Source organism: Piliocolobus tephrosceles, chromosome 1, assembly GCF_002776525.5.
Source record: "Piliocolobus tephrosceles isolate RC106 chromosome 1, ASM277652v3, whole genome shotgun sequence".
Taxonomy (NCBI): domain Eukaryota; kingdom Metazoa; phylum Chordata; class Mammalia; order Primates; family Cercopithecidae; genus Piliocolobus; species Piliocolobus tephrosceles.
The window spans coordinates 113928530-113950138 of record NC_045434.1 but is presented as its reverse complement, the minus strand read 5'-3'; the positions used below and the strand labels follow the sequence as shown (position 1 = coordinate 113950138).

Below are 21609 nucleotides of genomic sequence, written 5' to 3'. Positions count from 1 at the left end.
AACATAATACTTTCTTTCCATTCCCTGATCCATGAGGCTTTCTTTTCTCCTTTCCCACATCTCTAACCATGTGGTTCAACTTAACTTCTCTTCTAATAAAAAAACAGAATCCTTATTCTTTAGGAGAAAAGAGAAGTAAAACTGAGTCGACAAGTAACAGATTCTAACAGGAAGAGGGATTGCTGGATTAAGAGAAGGCAGTAAACAAGATGCTTGGATAATTTCTGTCTGGCAATATAAATACAATTGTGAGAGAATACAGAAAAGGTGGTATTACTCACTTAGCGTAGGGGTCAGGAGGGATCTCCCTCACAAAGTAACATTTACAGCCGAGACCTGCACGATATAGAACCACGTATTCAAAGAACAGGGGGAAAGATGAGGCCTGGCAGGGAAAGCTTATGTGTGAATATCTGAGGCTTGGGCATTGTCTAAGAACTGAAACACACAATCTAACTAGAAAAAAAAAAAAAAAAAGAAACAAGCACAGGAAAAACTGATGGACGATGGGGCTGGAAAGATGGGTGGGATAAAACCAGTCAGGGCCTTCTTCCATCCTAGCGAAAACTCTGATGTTATAGCAAGTACAATAAATATCCAACAAAGCTTTCTAAGTGAGGTAGTCTTAGCATCGGATGATTCTGATGCTTGTGAAGAAGGACTAGTGGGGAAGAAGTAGGGAATGCAGAAGCTAAAGAGACATGCAGAAGATGTAACCCAGGGGTGGCAAGAGAGGGTTCAGGCAGGTGTTCAGAGGTGATGTGCAGGGATTAGTGAGAGATTGATTACAAGAGGCGAGAGGGGGCTGTATCAAGCGCAATTCTTGTGACTCCATATGTTGATCCTTAAGTAAATGGAGGTTTAAAGGAGGAGATGATTTGAATAGAAATATCAAGAGTTCAGTCCTGAGACTTAATCCATTATATACTAACAGAATATTATTATATTTAGAAATAATAATACTTAAATTCAATTGCAACAGCTCCCTCATTGTTATAAGCCCAGGGCTTCCAACAGTGTCTGGCATCAAGGCAAGTACACGATAAATATTTGCAGAATGAATAAAATTTCCTCTGGTAATTCTCTCTCTGGTATTCAAAGTATCTGAGCAATATCTTTAGATTAAAACAAATTATGTTTGATGAAATATAACTCTAGGTTTGAAATGTGAGGAACATGCTTTTTGTTTTTATCATATAAACTACAGAAACTAAACTTCAAGAAAATATTCTTGTCTAGTGGAGCCTGAGTTTGAAGATAATACTTGGAAACACTGTTCTATTTGACCTCTGATTATTTAAATTTTTCTTTTTAATTCTGCAGCATGTGTGCTTTTTATTGTGAGTGACTTCAAATTCCTTCTGGAAGTAGACGGGGAATAAATTAGAAAGAAACACTGTGCCTCAGATTAAATGTGATTTGTGGAGCTTAACGGCTACATTCTCGCTCCCTGCTCCATCCCAACAGGGAAGCTCCTCTCAGGGCTCATTCTGGGAAATGCAAAGCTCAGGCAGGGGCTGCCCCTCCGGATGACCAATAGGATAGTGCATCCTGGTCCCAGAGTCCCTCTGGAGCTCTAGAATCTCCATCCCCCAATTCTCATTCTCTTCTTTCCACTACCAGTAGTCCTTGTGTTTAAAAGATAAATATCCTGGGCTAGTATTTCAGTAGACAATGCGTGACCTCTATGCTATTTTCTCTTAGGTAATTCATGTAGAACTGTGCCAGGCACTTATTACACAGTCAAGACATCTTAGATACTCGCAGTAGTGACGACATATGCATCTCAAAGGGTCTTTCTTCATTCAAGGGGGTAAATGAGAATTGTTAGAATTTCAAGAACTGGGCCAAGGTCGGTTAGAAGAAATTCTAGGCAAGAGCACCTTTCATTTCCCTTCAAAAAAGCACTACAAAGGCTAATTCTGAATCTACCCGTTATTACCATATGTGATGCTTATGGTATGCCTCTTACTTTACCTATCCTTTTGATAATTTTTCTTTTTAAAAAAAACCCTTTTTTGCCATTAAAAGTAATGGCAAAGCCCCAATTACTTTTGCACCAACGTAAATATAATCATACTTCTTTATTTTTTATTCAGGTTTAACTTACTCCTGGGACATTTAAGAAAACTGTCTGATCGCTAGATCCTATTCACAGTGAGAAAACAAAAACAAAAAATACAAAATACCCAGACTCCAGTTTTAGATGCCAAGATCTGAGTCCAGTTGCTTATTTTAGCATCGTTATGGATAAAGAAACTCCTGTGAACTGAGATCTTCAACTGTACTGTAAATGACACAACATCAAACTTGTACACATTTGCTCAAAGGCTCCTGTGACTGCTAGTTTCCTGAGCTACAAACTGGGTATGACAAGGTTTATTAATTTAAATCTCACAGAAAAATTCATAAAAGCACAATGGTTATATTGGATTTGGAGAAAACATATCCATAGCTTCTTAACAAAATTTTGAACATTGCTATAGGCAGTTATATCCATATTTTCCAGCATCATTATGAAAACCAGCTTAACCCAATAAAACTATTTGCCATTCTGTTTCACAGATGACTAAATGGAATTGTGACAGACAGTTAGTGACCAAAAATAAAAAAAAAAAAAAGAAAACTCTTTTGGAATAAATAATAGTAAGCAAAGCATATTGATCAGCCTCTTAAAGATTTAAATACCTTATGTAGGTTATGGCCCCCAGAACTACAGCCCTTGCACTCTATTTGGTATATTTTGTTCAGTAATTTTTCCAACAACCTCAAGAACATATATCAGTCCTGCTACCACTTATCACAAAAATAAAAAAATAAAGGGAAAAAATCCTCCTGCCCTATCCAAGTGGGTCACTGCTACTTTTCTCTTTGTTCAGCCTTTCCTATGGAGGTTTGCCAGGTTCTAATGTGGTTCACTGCGTATTTTAAATGCTGGAAGTGGTTATGGTCAAAGAAGGTCAGAGAACATGACTGCTGAACAAGTATGGGGATGTGCTTGGGAGAGACAAAGGCTGAGATTTAGGTCACCTCTGGGGAGAATATTTGGGTTCACCAGATACTTATTGTTTATTAGTGTTCATGCTTTTCCATGGCCTTATTTAATGTTCTAAATTAAGAGTCTTAATTTAGAGGCTTAACATAGTATTTTAAGTGCCTTAACAGTGATTTGCAATAATTTTGAATAAAAATGATCCAATCATCCTATAAACAGAATTGCCATCTTCTGTAAATAGAAATGGCAAGCATTTCAACACTCTTAAAAATATCAGCTCCCTTGATTTCCCTCTGCCCTCTCACCAATGCCTCCCTTTCCTTTTCAGAATTCCTTAAAGCAATAGTCCAGAGTGCTCTAGGGGAACTCAAGGGACTCGTGTTGATGCTAAAGACACTGGGAAGAAGCCATCCTGTGGAGATACATAAGGTTTGCTGTTCTTCATGCATTGTCATTGATGCTGCAGGAGTTATTTTCTTTTATTCTCCGTGACTTATCAAAAAGGATACAGATTTAATACATGGATAAAATAATGGGTAAGCAGCAAAATTTGAACCATAGGCAAAATCAAACTTCAGGATTTACCTACGTTATTCTATTTTTATGAGCATCAGACAGGCAAAATCTGTCTTATAAAGCTGGAAGCAGAAATTATCAGGGCTTTCCTACATGATGAACTTCAAAAAAGAAGGAAAAAAAACAATGGAATATTCTGATGCCTGCTCAGATTTTATTTTACCATATATAATATAACCCTTATTTATAGAAGCCCTCAACTTCAACTCTGAGCAATTCTCCAAAAAGATACTTCTACCCTCTCACTATCTGCATGGACATTCAACAGACCTCTAAAATAACAAAAACTACTTCTACTGGTGTGTTATTATATTGCTGAGGTGCTTGGAAAATAATCAAAGATTAAGAATCCCAGGTTCTGTGCATGTGCTGCAGCCATCCTTATTGTAGTGGAACAATTTAAATCCATACATACTATATGTATAAACCTGTAAGGCGGTGGCTCCTGGTTGCCTACAACTACCCATTCCTCCCTTCTTCCATAGTAAAAGAACCTTAATTTTTAGCCAGAAAGAATCCTACCTAGAATAAAGGTTTTATTTGCCAGCCTCCCTCGGCAGGTGTGGCCACATGACTACACTTTGGTCAGTATTATGTAACAGAAACTGGTGGTATTTCTACAAGGAATCCATAAAAGTGGGATTACTTTCTGCTACCTAGAACATAGATTTTATACCTAGAGCTCTAGCAGCTATCTTAGACTACAAGGTGACCATGCTTAAGGAGAGAAGCCAAATGTTGACAACACTATTTATCTTGTCAAATTTCTCTCTCTGTCTTTTTTTTTTTTTTTTTTTTCAAGACAGACTCTCAGTCTGTTACCCAGGCTGGAGTGCAGTGGCACAATCTCAGCTCACTGCAACCTCTGCCTCCCGGATTCAAACGATTCTCCTGCCTCAGCCTCGCAAGTAGCTGGGATGACAGGCATGCGCCACCACACGTGGATAATTTTTGTACTTTTAGTAGAGATGGGGTTTCACCATGTGGGCGAGGCTGACCTCGAACTCCTGACCTCAGGGGAATCACTCACTTCAGCCTCCCAAAGTGCTGGGATTACAGGCATGAACCACCACGCCTGGCCATCAAGTCTCTCATATCTAGAAATTAACTGTTTGTTTTATGGCAACTGAACAAAATAGTGACTGATACGTCTATCATACAGTCCAAGGAACCTGTCTGCTCTGGGACATGAAATTCAACTTTTCTCCTCTGTAGACATTCCTTCACTCACCTGAAGATTATAAAAGCAAACAAAACCCATCAAAAAAATGATAGCCTAGCATATAAGAGTAAAGGCTCGAGATCAGCTCTGTCTTTGCATATTACCACCAACCCCAGCATCCTACCACTCCAATTCAAATTGTTCAACTCCAAGTGACTTCCTAAAAAGAAAAATTAGTATACTGAAAGATGTTATGTAGTTTTATAAGTACTCATAAGTATGCTAGAATCCCAAATGCAATTATTATTAATAATAATAGCAATAACAATAGATATCACCTATTGTTCAATATCACATGGCTGCTATTGTACTATTTGGCTAGCACTCTGCTGATACATATTACCTAGAATTTGAAGTAAATATCATCCTTAGTTTACAGATGAGGAAACTGAGGCTGTGAGAGGTTAAATAACTTAGCTTTCATCATGCAGCCAGTTCATGGCAGGGATAATAGATGAACGCAGAACTGTCTATGAGCTTAAATATTTTGGCTATAGAATCCTGTATCTCAAAATGTTAGATAAAATAACCTTGAGAATCTTTATTTTCCTAATTTCAGAACCACAATAAAACATCCTGTTCCTACCTCTAGTTTACATTAACATGAGCATTTCTTTTTTTTTTTTTTTTTGAGACGGAGTCTTGCTCTGTCGCCCGGGCTGGAGTGCGGTGGCCAGATCTCAGCTCACTGCAAGCTCCGCCTCCCGGGTTTACGCCATTCTCCTGCCTCAGCCTCCCAAGTAGCTGGGACTACAGGCGCCCGCCACCTCGCCCGGCTAGTTTTTTGTATTTTTAGTAGAGACGGGGTTTCACCGTGTTAGCCAGGATGGTCTCGATCTCCTGACCTCGTGATCCACCCGTCTCGGCCTCCCAAAGTGCTGGGATTACAGGCTTGAGCCACCGCGCCCGGCCAACATGAGCATTTCTTAAAACAAAGAAAAAAACTGATAGAATTTGCCAACAAATGGTAAATAATCTTAGAACCCAAACGAAACAAATTCCAAATGTAGTTTTCCTTAAGTTCACATTTTGCTAACAGTTTTATTTCAGGGCATCCTATATATTTCCACGAAAAGGGTCATTGTGCACCTTTCAATCCTTAAACATCAAAACTAAAAAGAAACACCTATAATGACATGTTCTTGGTTATTACATCTCTGTATGCCATTCCTTTTGAAACAGAGTTGATTTATTTTCCACCTCTTTGTTGAGCTTCCTCCTCAATAGAACTAAAAATCACTTAAAGAAATCAAGCCCATAAAGCATTCCTTAAATACATGAAGCATTTTAGCCAAGATTCAAATGATAAGTGAGTGAAAACAGAGAATAATTCAATCTTTCTATTAAAAATAAGATATACATTTACATATCTGTTTGTGTAAGTACACATGCAGGTATTTCTATTTAAAGGTATATAATTTAAAAAATATAGTTATTACATAAAAAGTTTATCATTAGAATAATTAATATTTTCTTGGGCTGCTGACAGCTAAAGAACTAAAACAGTCCTATAAGAAAGGCAAACAGAAGATTAGAGCTCCCTCTTTCTTCTTTCTGAAGGAATTCAACAAAACTCCTCTCCTAGGAGACCAAAGTTATCAAGCAGCCAGCAGCCTCGTAGCACTCCTGAACACAGCAAAACATTTCCCTCGTCTCTGTACACATTACACATGCTACAAGCATTAGAGTACACTTATTGGTTGTTCATTATTCATAAGTGATTTAAGTAGTAAAAATAAAAGCACTTTTAAAAATAGAAATACTCACAAAGCCATTTCAAACTGTTCTAGCCATTTCTTCTTTAAATCTTTTGTTTTGCAATAAAATTCTAACCCATTTTGTCCTTGGGTATGGATGAGGTAGAAGCCATAAGACCACTGTTAAAATTAATATTGTTTAGATTAATATGTGTCATTAACAACATTATGTTTCTAAATTCACAAGAATACCACCATAACTATCCAAAAACCCCTCACAATATTATTAGTGTACAAACTGAACAATCAAGCTTACTGTAGTCAACTTCATATCTATAACAATTTCTATGCCAAATGCATTTTACTATCTGGATCATTAGGGCATTAGAAATGATCAGATCTGGCATTATCCAGTTATTTCTCACAAAGGTATGTACCCAATCAATCTCTAGAAACAAAAACATCTGGATTGATAAGCCACATCTCACATTAATGTATTATCATACCTTTCCTTAATATTCAAGATTATAAGTAAATTACACTTATTAGTTTCCAAAAAGTCACCTTTTTATTTTCTTTATCGGTTGTAGGATTATTGGCTATCTTGTACTGCTGAAGATCTATTATTTCCTTCATTTCATAGTTATCACCTTTTCTCTTACATACGATCACTGCCAAATCAAATAAGAAGATATGCCTGTGAAAGAGAGATTGATTAATTGATTGATTTTAAATGGTTTAGAGGCATGTGTATTAATTTTTTTTGGTAAGATAAAATTAAAGCAACCACATGTTTTTTTCTTTGCATTAAAGACAACAAGTAGTATCACACATTGAAAACAATGGGGGATTTGTGGTTATAAGAACTGTGTGTATCTTGGAACTTCCCTTTACCTTGTAAATGGCCTCAGTGTGCCTTTGTGCCTTGGTTCCCTCATTTTAAAAATGGGCAAAAATCATAATAAGAGTAAAACGCACACTGCAGAGTTGTTGAAAGGGCCAAATGAGATAAGCCATAAAGTTTGCTCATGAGCAATTACCTTCTTTTTTAATTTAAAAGCTAAAAACGTACAGAATATTAATGACATCAGTAGCAGCTTCTACTGAAGTTACTAGGAATCAGCCAGAATGCCTTGAGAAGTGTTGTTCATCCCTTTTACAAACATGACTCAATTTAAATCCCCAAGACCACATACTGGGTAGGTACCGTTTACCATCTTCATTTTATTGAGGAGGAAACTGAGGCTTAGAGAAGTTAGATAATTTGCTCAAGGTCACATGGCTAGTGAGGCATGTAACGGGATTCACAAACAGGTCTAATTTTGGAAACTGTGCTTTTACCCTCTATGTTGTTCCTCATGATTTAACTGACCACCTAAAAACACAAATTGAATGGTATATGAGCCAAGTGTAAACTGCAGAAGTTACGGTGAAATTCCCATGTTAATACTTTTTTCTTATTAAGAACAACATAACTTGGGGGAGAAAATAAACCTTAAAACCGCATCACCCAGTACCAATACTTGTGTATTTTTATAAACTCTCAGAGATTAACACACTTTTTTTTTTTATACACAATGATAATGACACATTCACAGGGCTGTAACACTTGCATCGCTTTTAACGTCTATTAAACCAGAGAGTATTTTAAAGGACCTGTGGAGCCAGGGTTATCGAGGTGGAAGCAAGAGCTGATGCTGCCCCCTGCTGGCTTTTGCTTCTCCAAAGATTCCAGAAAATGATCACTGTCAACCACAAAAACCTATTTGACGATCACATGTATACATAATTAAGGACTCTGGGCCAAGCTTACTAATCTTCGAGAACTGCATCTGCAAATTTCCCTCAAGAAAATATTACTACATGATTCTCACTTGGTCTTCTTTCTTAGGGCATTTTTCTATTATTTTCAGTTATTTAAAAATATATTACAAAAATTCAATGATGTTTTTACGGTAGTTACCTGTTCTTTCTTTATGGCTCTTCTCATTTTAATGTATCCCAGCTGATCATCTATACTTGTTACTTCCTTCTTAATAACTTAAGACAAATTAATAGATACCAGAACCCAGGTGGGAATGCCTAAGATAAACTAAATTTTAAAAATGTAGAAATCATGGGTTGGTCTGTCTCCTTGTACTTCTTCCTTTTTTCCCCTACCTCACACTGGAAGAACTGTGTGTAAGGTTTTCTCACTTTCTGATACTAATTACTTATTTTCAAAATAGAATTCTTCGTTTCTTACCTTTCTTGTTTTGTATGCTTGTCTAGAGTGGTTATTCGAATTTCACCATCTCCCTGAGGCCGTCCAAAAAGCAAAACTGGTTGGTTCTAAAATATAAAATGTACATATCAGAGTTTTTCATAATCACATTAAAATAAAAACAAACGCTAGTAGAGATACTTACTCAAGACAACTACCTTATTACATTAAAATTTCATCATTTTTTACACTTTTAAAGCATATTTACTCTAAAAAGCTCAGATCTACATGATAAATAAGTCTGTCCTCTGGAATTCCAGGGGGGTATGTCAAGGACATCAGTTGATTTTAATTATTATATATTCTTAAAGGGGAAATTAGCTATGAAAAGAAAGACTCAACTGGAAGGGTCCAAATTACAAGACAGTTGGGCAACTAATATTTTTTGAACATCTACTGTGTGCCAACCACCGTAACAGGTGTATGGCAAAATGATACAGACACTGCCCTCGTGAAGCACATTGCCCAGTGCAGGGACATATATTCACAGAAGCAAGAAATTACAAATGCACAACTGCCATGAAGGAGTACAGAAAGGGGTTGGCTGGTGGGGGTGGGTGCTAATTTGGTCTATAAAGTCCACACTGGCTTTCTTGAGCTAGGACCTCAAGGATGAAAAGCTCTGATTTAATGATTAAAATAATGAGCTATTTTTCCCAGAGGCTGACAACTAAATTATTTTTAAGCGTTTATGAGCACTTCCTGTATATGCTAGGGGAAAAAAGAACTGACTGAAAATCACTAACATCCAGAAATTAACACTATAAATATAAAAATAAATGTTTCTTATCAAAATCCCAGTGATGTTTTCTGCACAAATAGAAAACTCCATTCTAAAATTCTTATGGAATCTCAAGGGATTCTGAATAGTCAAAACAATCTTGAAAAGGAACAAAGCTGGAGGTCTCATACTTACTGACTTCTTTCCAAAACTTATTGCAAAGCCACAATAATCAAAATCATGTGGTACTGGCATACAAAGAGATATATAGACCAACAGAATAGTAGAGAACCCAGAATTAAGCCCTCACATATATGGTCAAATGATTTTCAGCAAGGTTAAGACCATTAAATGGGGAAAGAATAGACTTTTCAACAAATGGTGCTGTTAAACTGGATATCTACATGTAAAAGACTAAAGGTAGACCCTTCATTACCTACACCATAAATAAAAAATAACTAAAAATGTTTCAAATACCCAAACATAACAGTTAAAACTATAAAACTTTTAGAAGAAAACAGGGAAAAACCTTAGGACAATGGATTCAGCAATGATTTCTTTGAGATTGATAAATGAGACTTTGTCAAAATTAAAAACTTTGGTGCATCACAGACAATATCAACAGAGTGAAAAGCCAACAGACACAAGAAAATATTTGCAAACCATGTGTCTTATAAGGGATTGATATCCAGGATACAAAAAAAGAGCTTCTACAACACAATGACAAAAAACAACTTGATTCAAAAATGGGCAAAGCACTTGAATAGGCATTTTTCCAAAGAGGATATACAAATGGCCAAGAAACACACAAAGACAATATTCAACATCATTAATCATTAAGAAAATGCAAATCAAACCCACGATGAGATATTACTTTAAAACCATTAAGATGGCTGTTATCCAAACAAACCGAATAGTAAGTGTTGGTGAGGATGTGGAAAAACTGACACCTTTGTGCATTGGTAGTAGGAATGTTAAGTGGTGCAGCTGCTGTGGAAAATGGTATAGCGATTCTTCAAGAAATTAACATAATGACCATACAACCCAGACATTCTACTTCTGAGTACATAACTAAAAGTGAAAGCAGGCACTTGAATAGATATTGGTACATCTGTGACAATAATAATATAATAGTACTATTCACAATAGCTGAAAGAAGGAAGCAACCCAAATGTTCAATCAATGAAAAAAGTGAGGTATTTATATAAAATTAGATATTATTCAGCCTTAAACAAATGGAAATCAAAAAAATAAAATTTTGACACATGGCTACAACAAGGATGAACTTTGAAGACATTATGCTAAGTAAAATAAGCCAGTCATGAAACGGCAAATATTGTATTATTTCACTTGTATAAGGTGCCCATAGTAGTTAAGCTTATAGAGACAGAAAGTAGATGGGTAGTTTCCAGGGGCCAGGGAAAGAGAAGAACGGGAAGTTCATGTTTAATAAGTACAGAGTTTCAGTTTTGCAAGATGAAGTTTCAGAGATGGTCACACAACATCATGAATGCACTTAATGCTACAGAACTATAAATTTTTAAAATAATTAGAATGGCAAATTAATGCTACATATTTATAGCATTAACGTGTATGTGTATGCATATATATACATACACACGCACACACACACACATATATATACACTTTATTTTTTTGAGATTGAGTGGGAGTCTCGCTCTGTTGCCCAGGCTGGAGTGCAGTGGTACGATCTCAGTTCACTACAACCTCTGCCTCCTGGGTTCAAGCAATTCTCTTGTCTCAGCCACCCCAGTAGCTGGGACTATAGGCACACGCCACCATGTCTGGCTAATTTTTGTAGTTTTAGTAGACATGGGGTTTCACCATGTTGGTCAGGCTGGTTTTAAATTTCTGACCTCAGGTGATCCACCCGCCTCGGCCTCCCAAAGTGCTGGGATTACATGTGTGAGCCACCACACCCAGCCAATGCTATATGTATTTTACCACAATTTTTAAAGGCTACACAGCTGTCCAAGAAATACGCTATGGAATTCTAAAGAGGAAAAATAATAGATTAGGAAAAGGGATTTATTTTAGATGCACCTTGAATAAATTTGATAGGGAATAATAGGAAAAAACATACTAGGCTCTGAGATTACAATTGAAGGCAGAACTGTAGAAATGTATGTCAAATTGGAGATCTTGTAATACAGCAAAATATCCACAATGTAAAGCATAGGGACAGTTATTAGCTGGAGGAGTTCAGGAAAATAGCTTAAGTCCAGATCACTGAGGACCCTAAACATCAAGACAAGGAATACTGACTGAATCTTGAAGACAATAACAAAAAAATCTTGACAAATTTGAGAAAGAAAGTAAATTGAGAAATCCACATTTTGGAACTGCAACTATGTGAAGAGATGATGAGAGGCTATTGTGACTGGAAAACTGGCAGATGATGGTCTCCTGAAATGGGTATGTGGCTGCATGTGTGAAAAGAAAGAGACAGGTTTACAATGTTTCAGAGAAAACAGCGATGAAATTGCTCTACCAAAAATGTATCCTAAATTCACTCATCTCTATTTGCACTGCCCACAGATTAATCCAAGGCTGTATCCTCTCTTGAAACCATCTTCAACAGCTTGCTGGCTGGGCTGCCTGCTTACAGGGTCTTCTTGAAATGTCAATCAGCCTGTTGTAATACTCCATGATAGAAACCTTTTAATAGCTTCCCACTGCAGTCACAGTAAAATCCCGATTCAGCATCCTGGCCTACAAGGCTGTGTTACGCAATTGCCCTGCCCATCCCTCATGGCTCAGAGCCCACCCTCCTTCCCTTCACTCTCCATTTCCCGCCACTCTTACCTTTCAGCTTCTTGAATACACCTGTTTTTCCCCCCAACTCTGAGCATTTCACCTGCTACGACTTCTGCCTGGGTCACTTCCCCCTAGATCTTCGTGTGGCTGGCTGCTTCTTATCTTCTAGGTCTCAGTTCAAATGACTTAAAAGGACTTTTTCCAACCAACTTATCTAAACTAGGACTCCCCTTATAATCTTCAGTTCCAGCAGCCAGTTCACAGCACTAATCTCAATATGGCATTTTTAACTCTTTTTTTTTTTTATTTTAAACTGTCTCCTCAAGCTTGTCTTGTTCACAGTTACAGTCCCAGACCCAAGCAAAGTGTCTGGGTCATAATAGTCACACAGCAAATATATATATAAAATGAATAATAGGAATCAGCCGTGAGTATGTATGGGGACAAGAGAAAGAAAAGAAAAAAAAAGTGGACTCCTATGTTTCCATTCAGACTGCTGGGAGAAGAGGCAGAGCGTGAGTAAGGTAAAAGGGGCAAGCCATCACACAGTCCCTACACACGAACAGGTCGCAGGTGCCCTCAGACACCCACGTGAACACTGCCAAACAAAGGGATTGGCAACAACATCCAACAGTAGAAACTTGAAGGTAAAAACTATGTTTTCTTCAACAACAAATCCTAGAATGTCGTTGATGTGGGGGTGAGGGGAAGCGAGATGGAAAGATAATTACATACCAAATTCTCTATAGATAGCTGAAACTGTTTAATTTCACGAAGGGTCTCATTATCTCTTTTCACTTCATTCACATATTGTGCCAAGTCCTAGACAATAAAGAAAGGGGTAGAAAAAGAAGGCACACTAAGATTAGAGATGCAAACTGCTTTGAAAGAAAACACATCATTAATTCCATTAGTGGTAAAAGTAACCACTGTAACTTTTCAAAGACAATAAAATGAATGCCCAGTCAATCAAAGCTGCATCACAGAGGCAATTTTAAAATGTCTGAAGTACAGCTGGGAAGACTGAAGAGCTGTCATTTGCCACACCACTGAGAAGAGTCAGGATGTTGTTGCCTTAAAAGACAAAACAAAATATACCACAATAGTGCAACAAAAAGGAAACTAGGTCGGAAGAATAGAAATTCCAAGCACGTTAATTACTACCTTGAGAGCATGATATTTTTACACAGGTTAGAAGAAGGGCAATCATGAACAATTAGCAGGGAGAAAAGTAACCAAAGGTTAGATAATGAATCTAGCAAGACTGTTTTATTTTTGCAACCAGCTAAAATCTTCTTAGTTTCTGAGAGCATTCAGTCAAGGAAACCAGTTCAATTTTAAAGAGTTAACCCGTATATGGATTCAGAAGTAAAGGAGACGTGAGGAACTAAATAGCACAACATGCTGGAACTAAATTTAATTCATGAATTAAAGTGAACAAAAAATGCTGGCCGTGTCTCTCCATGTGCCTTCACCTATTTTAAAATGTCTTTTCTCATATTTGAGGAAACATTAGCTAATCTTTCCATACTGTAACTAGCTATTTTTGTTACATGCGCTCCAGATTTTCCTGTTTTCTGAGCTCTTTTTCTTTTTTCTCTACCCTCTTAAATTCATCTGCAACAGTAGGGACAGAACTCTGCAAAAAGCAGTTCCTAACTTTGTTCTAAATAGAAGTCTGATTTTTCATAGGATAGATTCATAAACGACTTCTTTAAAAACTGGAACTTGGTTTGACTTTTTAATAATAATAAATAATTGTGTGGTGTTTCCTGTTAGTGATAGACAATCAGCTAAACAGCAAAGCTAACACGAATTGGTACAAGGACACAGCTCAGTAATTATGCACTGCTCTGAGCAGGGTCACCTTGCCATTTTGTTTTTAAGAACAAATATTTCCCTACGCTTTAAGTTATTGGCAAATATCTCATTTCAAAGTCATTTTTATTCAACATAATGTGGAAACTGAGGTTTTATATATTCCCCAGTATGTTCAAAATGTCTGTCTTTATCTATTCATAGTTCTTAATTTTCATATTTACCTGAAAACTGAACAAACTGAAATTCACTTGTATTAAGTCATAGCATCCACAAGGATAAACCTAGCAGATATCCTCATATGAAGAAAATAGTCACATGGGGTTCTGAAGCCACCAGCTGGCCTACGACTTACACAAGCCAACGTTTTCTATTAGTCACCATGAAAAGAATGGGAAAAATACCATGATATTAAATAATTCCTCATGGTTATGAAAGTTATTATACTTGTATCTAAGTGATTTTAATATACTTCTTGTTTTATGTGTTATCTAACAATTAAATCCATGCAAGGATACCTATTCCAGTAAAAAAAAAAAAAAAAAAAAAATCCAGCTGTCCCCACTAAAAACAAATGTGTATTACACATTAGGATGTCATAATATTATTTATATATATTATTTTATACATATATATTTCCATATATATTAGCAATTTGAATTCCATTGTCTTTAGGCAAGAATAAAAAATATAAACAAGTTACTGATGAATCTGCCCTACCTTCATGGCATCAAGAGCCAGTTTCAGATTTGCCTTCTCAGTCAGATCAGTGGTATGTTTGACCAGTTCCTATTTGGAAGATATGGTTTAGTACTACTTTCTCAAATTAAAACAAAGACATACTAAAGAAAACACTTTTACAAATAAACCATTATTATTGGTTTTCTCTCTATAGTGCGATAAATCTAATATGTCTGGGCTCCATTTCCATAAAAAATTTCAAACTGTAAGACCAACTAGACACCAAAAAATCATGAGACATTTTCTATTCAAAGATGAATCTGAATTCTATCCACCATCATTACACTGACATTGATCCCTATTGTTATGAAAGATTCCATAATGATTAAAATCATACTTTTTACTCATTATTATTCTTGGCTTCTCTATAGCTTTTGATTCTTTTGACTGCATCCCTCCTTTCATTTCAGGGACATCGAGATGTTCTATTTGTTGCTGTTATTGCTGTTACAATTGCTTATCTGTCCATCCTAAATTTCTGCCTACTCCTCAGTCTCTCATAGTTTCTTCATTTGCTTCTTAGAAAGTTATTGCTCCTTAAGTTTTCACCCTAGTCCTCTTTATTTTACCTTATTTTACATACTCTACAAATTCTATCACAACCACTGTCATAATGTCAACTATCACCTCATGGGCCAATCACTGTCAAATGTACGTGCTCAACCCAAAATTCACACAGTCTTGGACTCATCCGTCCAACTAAATAGTTCTACCTCATTATTTCGAAGGCTCCTCAAATTCAACATTCCCCAAACTTAATCCATCTTCACCCAGAATCCTATTCTTAGATCCTGTTTTTGTTTTATTGAATGATGACACTTCCATCAATGTAATCACTTAAGCCAAAACCTAAAAGGTCCCAGACTTCTCCCTGTTCTCTCTCCCTCACTATGTCCTATTGATGTTAACTTTGATCCTGCCCCCTTGGAACCATCCTCACTGCCACTAATTAGGTTCAGATCCTTGCCGTTTTTCAAACAGATAATTATTTGCCAAGCATGGTGGCTCACACCTGTAATCCCAGCACATTTCCAGCCTGAGATGGGAGGATCACTTGAGTCCAGGAATTTGAGACCAGCCTGGGCAACATGAAAAGACCCCATCTCTACAAAAAAAAAAAATTAAAAATTAGCTGGGCAAGGTGGCATGAGCCTGTAGTCTCAGCTACTTGGGAGGCTAAGGCAGGAAGACAGCTTGAGCCCAACTGCAGTGAGCCATGACTACACCACTGCACTCCAGCCTGGGCAACATAGAAAGACCCTGTCTCTTAAAACAAACAAACAAACAAACAAACAACAAAACCAGGTAATCATAATGAGCTTCTGATTGGCCTTCCGACTTGCGGTCTCTCCTCACTACAGTCCAGTCACTCTATTGTCATCAGGGGTAGGTTTCCATAATATGAATCAGATCCTGTCTCTAACCCTACTCAGACTTCTGTGATGCCCCACGAAAGCTTCAGGTTGTCACCCATACCTCCTAGACACCTCATGATCTGAATTCTGCAAACTTCTCTCGATTTCTCTTTCCACTTCCACCCAAACAACTTATATTCTATTCATACTAAATTAATTGCAATTTTAAAATATGTTCTAATATGTAATCCCATTAGAAATATTATTTTTTCTGCTTACAAATTTCTTCCCCTCTGATCTACTTATTGACCCCTTACTCTTCCTTTAAAGCCCAACTCAAGAGTTACTCCTCTGGGGTGTCTTCTATGGCAGAGGCCTCTACTCAGTTCCCAGCTTCCTTATACGTAATTATTTAGGCCTTTATGCATGCCGGTTCTGTACCTTATATGTACCTACTACATTGTGTTATACTTGGCAGTTTATACTTCATTTTTCCTTTCTAAATGATGAGCTTTGTCTGTCACATATCATGAGTGCCTAATACTATGTTTGGCACAGAGAAGCCACACAAAAATCTTTAATGAATCCAATACTACCAGTGTTTCTGCTATAAACAGGACCTAAAGACGAGTCTATTAAGTATAATAAATCCATCAAAATTATATTCTTTTATTCCTTAAAAGTTACTTTCACTTCATTAAATAAAAATTGTTATTAAAGTTCCCAATCACCCACTATAAAAAATTCTACCCTTGTGAATCTGTGATTTCAAATCATCAAGCATTTCAAGTGATTTCCCCACTAAAGTACAGTAATAAGTAAAAAAGTCCAAATTGATAACCACATTTGTTCAACAAATTTCTAGACAACAAATAAATTTTACTCCATAGAATTTTGAGAGGGAAAAACATTTCTAGAATTTTTATCTATGTGTAGTATCCAAAATAAAACTTTTCCTATTTTAAAAAGTCATCATGAAACTAAATATACTCTTAAAATTGTAAATATAAAACAACCCAAGGGAAATTAGGGGGAAAAGTTTACTGAATTTCAAAAAAGTATGGTTGTATTTTATACTTTTATAAGTCTGTGTAAAACCCTATAAGGACCAAAATAGGTATTTTTAAAAAGCTGTACCTTCTAAAATCTTCAATCGATACTTGACTACACCAAAGTTACAAAATAAATTATTATCTTATTTTGGATACGTTTTTAGTTCCAGGATGCCTTGGAAACTGATTGCCTGAGTCGTCCTTATTATTTTTTCATAAAATCCAATTTGATTAAGTTGCCTTGAGTTTAGGTCTCATAAATGTTTTAATGCATTTTTAAGGAATAATCAGGGTTTGAATTTTTCTGATTTCTCAGTAGAACAAAAATAGAGATGACTAATAATTTTGCAGCTACAGTTCAAGAAATTTAATATACAAGATATACAAAGCACAGCTGACACAAAATTGTATTTCACATACAGGTAGTAGATCTTTTTAAAATGACATTTCACAAGCATCAGCAGAGTTGACAGACTAATACAGTAAGACATTTCTTTGGAGCAGAACTAATGAGTCTCCTGGTATAGCTATCAAATTAAATTTATAAGACTCTCTACCCTCATTAGAAGACTAACCGTGGAAACCATAGCTCTGTGGGTTATAACAAGAATCACTTCAAAATAAATGTAGTCTTATTATAATTTAGTATAGTAGAAAGCAATATGGAATGTGACACAATTCTCTTTAGCTGTTATAAGGCAAAAGGTCTAATATGATTAATCTGCCAAAATTCAAGTGCACTGCAATATTGAGATGCTCATAAATGAATACTGATAGCTATAGAAGACTTGGTTGAAAAAATACTTTTATTTGTTTTGACTTGTTTTTAATTAGTTTCTAGCCGGTCCTGTTTTAAGGACACAAAATATGATTTATGGCAGCTACTGAATCATCTTTGCTAAAAGGAAGAAAAAATGTCCAGCTGTTCTGTTATTTCCCACTTAACTATAATAATAATTCAAAATGTTAAGGGGATTGGGCCCAAAACATGGAATATCTGCAATGTAGTTGATGCTTCATTAATATCTTGTTGAGCGAATAAATGGACAATAAACAAACTGTTTTAAGTTACATACCTGGAGGAGAAGGTGGTACTTTAAAACACGTTGCATAGGAACCACAAGCAAGTCTCGAAGAGTAAATTTCCCATTATTTGCTCTTTTGGAACATTCCTAATGAAATGTTTTTAAAAACATTTTGTTAGAGAGTCATAAACATTAATAGATGCAAAGGCCATAAGCAGAACAGTTACTATATAGTAAATGAGTGTGTTTCTCTCCTTAACAATCCTTCTCTGTAAATAACAGAAAGTATCTTCAATTAAAAAAAAAAAAATCTTGTAGTATTTTAACTCCAAATATGAATCAAATAGAACTATTTTGTGTATGAAAATTATTTTCTCAGCCAGGCACAGTAGCTCATGCCTGCAATCCCAGCACTTTAGGAGGCCAAGGCGGGCGGATCACGAGGTCAGGAGATCGAGACCATCCTGGCTAATACGGTGAAACCTCATCTCTACTGAAAATACAAAAACAAAATTAGCCGGTCATGGTGATGGGTGCCTGTAGTCCCAGCTACTCAGGAGGCTGAGGCGGGAGAAAGGCGTGAACCTGGGAGGGAGAGCTTGCAGTGAGCCAAGATGGCACCACTGCACTCCAGCCTGGGCAACGGAGTGAGACTCCGTTGCAAAAAAAAAAAAAGAAAAGAAAAAAGAAAATTATTTTCTCTAGTGCAAAATCATGGCCTCCCAGTGTCTTCTTCAGTTTATCTTTATCACTGTACGTTCCACCAATTTCCCACAGTGGACCTATAGAACAGGCATCAAGAACACAACCCTACTCATCAAAACTGTCATTAGTCTTCCCACCCTCATGCCTTGGTTTATTCAGTTCCATCAACTATGATGTGCTTTGTCCAGCCTCCAGCAAAACACATCTTCCTGTTTAAGAACTATAATCCTAGGCCTTTCGTAACAATTACAATCAAAATTGTGTGTACTCTCTGTCTTGTGGGTCTTTTAATTATTATCCTATGTAATATCTACCCCAACATAATTTGTGCTGTATGCCCCTAAGAATATAGTATTTGCTTAATAAGTATTTACTGAACTGAATGAAATGGAATATTTGACTTTTAAACTTTGCTCAAGTATAAACCTACTACGAAACTCCAAGATTTAGAAGCCTCAGATTGTATCTATTTTAATTTCACCCTCTTCTTTCCTAAAGGTTTATTTTAAAATAGTATTGACTGGTTTGCTCTTTTGATAATAACTATGACTTTGAAAAAAATTACTTTGACGTGTCAAAGAATTCACTTAAAGCCAAGATTTGGCAACTGTTGGTGGTGTGACTTTAGACAAGTCACTTTCCTGATTTTACCATTTCTCACATAACTGGTGTTCTTCAAAAAAAAACACAGGGCCATACAAATATTATTATTAGTGAGCAACCTCATAAGTCCAAAATCCTCACGCAATTGTACATCCCAGCCCAAGGACCTTTCCAGTTCATAGATGGAGCTGTGCTTTAAAAAATACACTTTTGCGCATATGTTTGTTTATTCTTTGCCCACACTTAGTTTTTCTGGCACATGGAATGATATATTATCAGAAGCTCCAAAACAAACACCATTAACTCTAATGATTAGTGACTAATCAGGCAAAATGAACTGGGGACACATCCTGACATGTTAGCTGTGTCATCAATTACTGCAGTTCATTAGAAGGATAACTATTTCAACCGGTTTCTTACTTCTACAGATTACAGAGAGCTCTGGATCATGGGTCTCAAACAGGAAGTTAAATTGTTAATATTACTGTAATGAGTGGATCTTATCTCCTCAACTGCATTTTAAGGCCCTTGGAATTAAAGTTGTAGCTTATATTTCTTATGTTATGCCATCCCAACACAGTGTTAGGAACAGAAATATTATACATTTAGAATTCACTGTATTATGGAAATTAGTGTCAAAATGTTGAAGAAAAAAAATGAGTTCCTTTACATTCTAAGTTACAGGCTCAGGAAGTAAAGAAACCAACATTGCTGGCATTAGCTACACCTGGGAGATAGAGACTGAAGTGTAAAATGCTTATTCGTGTTGAAAGTAAATAATGGGTAGAAAGAATCCTTCCCAAACATCCAGTCACTTGCTTAGCCTCAATTCAATTGTAAAGGAAAATAAAATGGGGTAGGATGAGCCAGGCTTATAGGGCAAGACAAAGAGATTCATCACCCTTCACCCCATGTTACCTTGGTTCCAAAGTAGAGAAGAAAAAGACAAAAAAATCAACAAGAACAAAAATAACCACAAAACAGAAGACACAAAGAAGACAGAGAGACACCAAGAATAAGGCAGTTTTCCTTCTATCATGCTGGGGCTTGTGGCGGGCAGCTCCAACTGAGCATTTGTTGAAGTGTTACATTAAGTATCCGACTTAATACTTCCAAATCAGGACTATGGTTAGAAGTGGGAGCTTTTAAGCTGAGGAAAGGACAGCAGGGGCAACTCACCCTGTGCCTTTCAGACTCAGCCTGATGTCCTCTCTTTCCCTAAGATGAGCACTGACTGCAAAAACTACATATTTAGAGTCCCAGAGTATGGTCATTGGGTAAAACTTTGACAATAACCCTGAAAGAAGGAAGAACAACATTCAAACAAGACTGAGAATATAATGGAGATGTGATTGACAACTTGCTGACTCCTATCTGGAAGCACAATTTTGTATCTTTATTTTAAGAAAAACTGCTTTAATGTTGCCCTATTAGGAAGTATGTGTATGAGTTGTAAAATTTAATTTTATCATCATATTTTTAGTCACAGTGGTTCACAGCTCTACACTTAGTAGGCTCGATTCTCCAAAGAGGAGCAGGGAAGTCTTTGTGCTAACAATGTTACAAGGATGATATTTAGTGGTGACCCAACCAGTCTTCAAGTCAACATAACGAAGGAATATTAAGACACAAAGCAAAAAGACCATGTACCTAGTACAGTTATTTGGTAGCCGAACTGTCTAAGCAATAGTTTCCCTTTGTGGGAGTTGTGGGCTATGAAATCACACCAGAGGGGCAAAACAATGAAGGGCTTCTGATTTGAAAATCACCTGCCCATTCTCCCCTGACCTCAGTGCTACACTGAACAAAGAATAGGAAAAGGGATATTAAAGAGGCAAATAAACTACACACTGTTATTTAAGAGCTGGCTATATATCTCTACCTGAAATTTAGTGAAATTCAAATACATGGATAATACAACAACTATATTCAAATACATGGATAATACAGTAACTGATATAACAAACATTGTTCAAAAGTTCTTTGAAAGCATGAACTCCTCGAACTCTTCAGGAAAAAAAAAAAAAAAAACATGACTTAACATAGGTTTCTAGACTT

General features: G+C 36.5%; 1 protein-coding gene across 2 annotated transcripts in view; it reads right to left on the bottom strand.

Moving 5' to 3' along the window:
- Nucleotides 1-21609, bottom strand: part of VAV3 (vav guanine nucleotide exchange factor 3) — a 413795-nt gene that overhangs the window by 187502 nt on the left and 204684 nt on the right. For both annotated transcript variants that reach the window (XM_023197184.3, XM_023197185.2), the window contains exons 10-15: nt 18295-18390; nt 14791-14859; nt 12988-13074; nt 8736-8821; nt 7055-7187; nt 6561-6670 (exon numbers count right to left, since the gene is read on the bottom strand). In XM_023197184.3, the coding sequence (XP_023052952.2) occupies nt 6561-6670; nt 7055-7187; nt 8736-8821; nt 12988-13074; nt 14791-14859; nt 18295-18390 (581 nt within the window). The remainder of the gene's footprint in view (nt 1-6560; nt 6671-7054; nt 7188-8735; nt 8822-12987; nt 13075-14790; nt 14860-18294; nt 18391-21609) is intronic.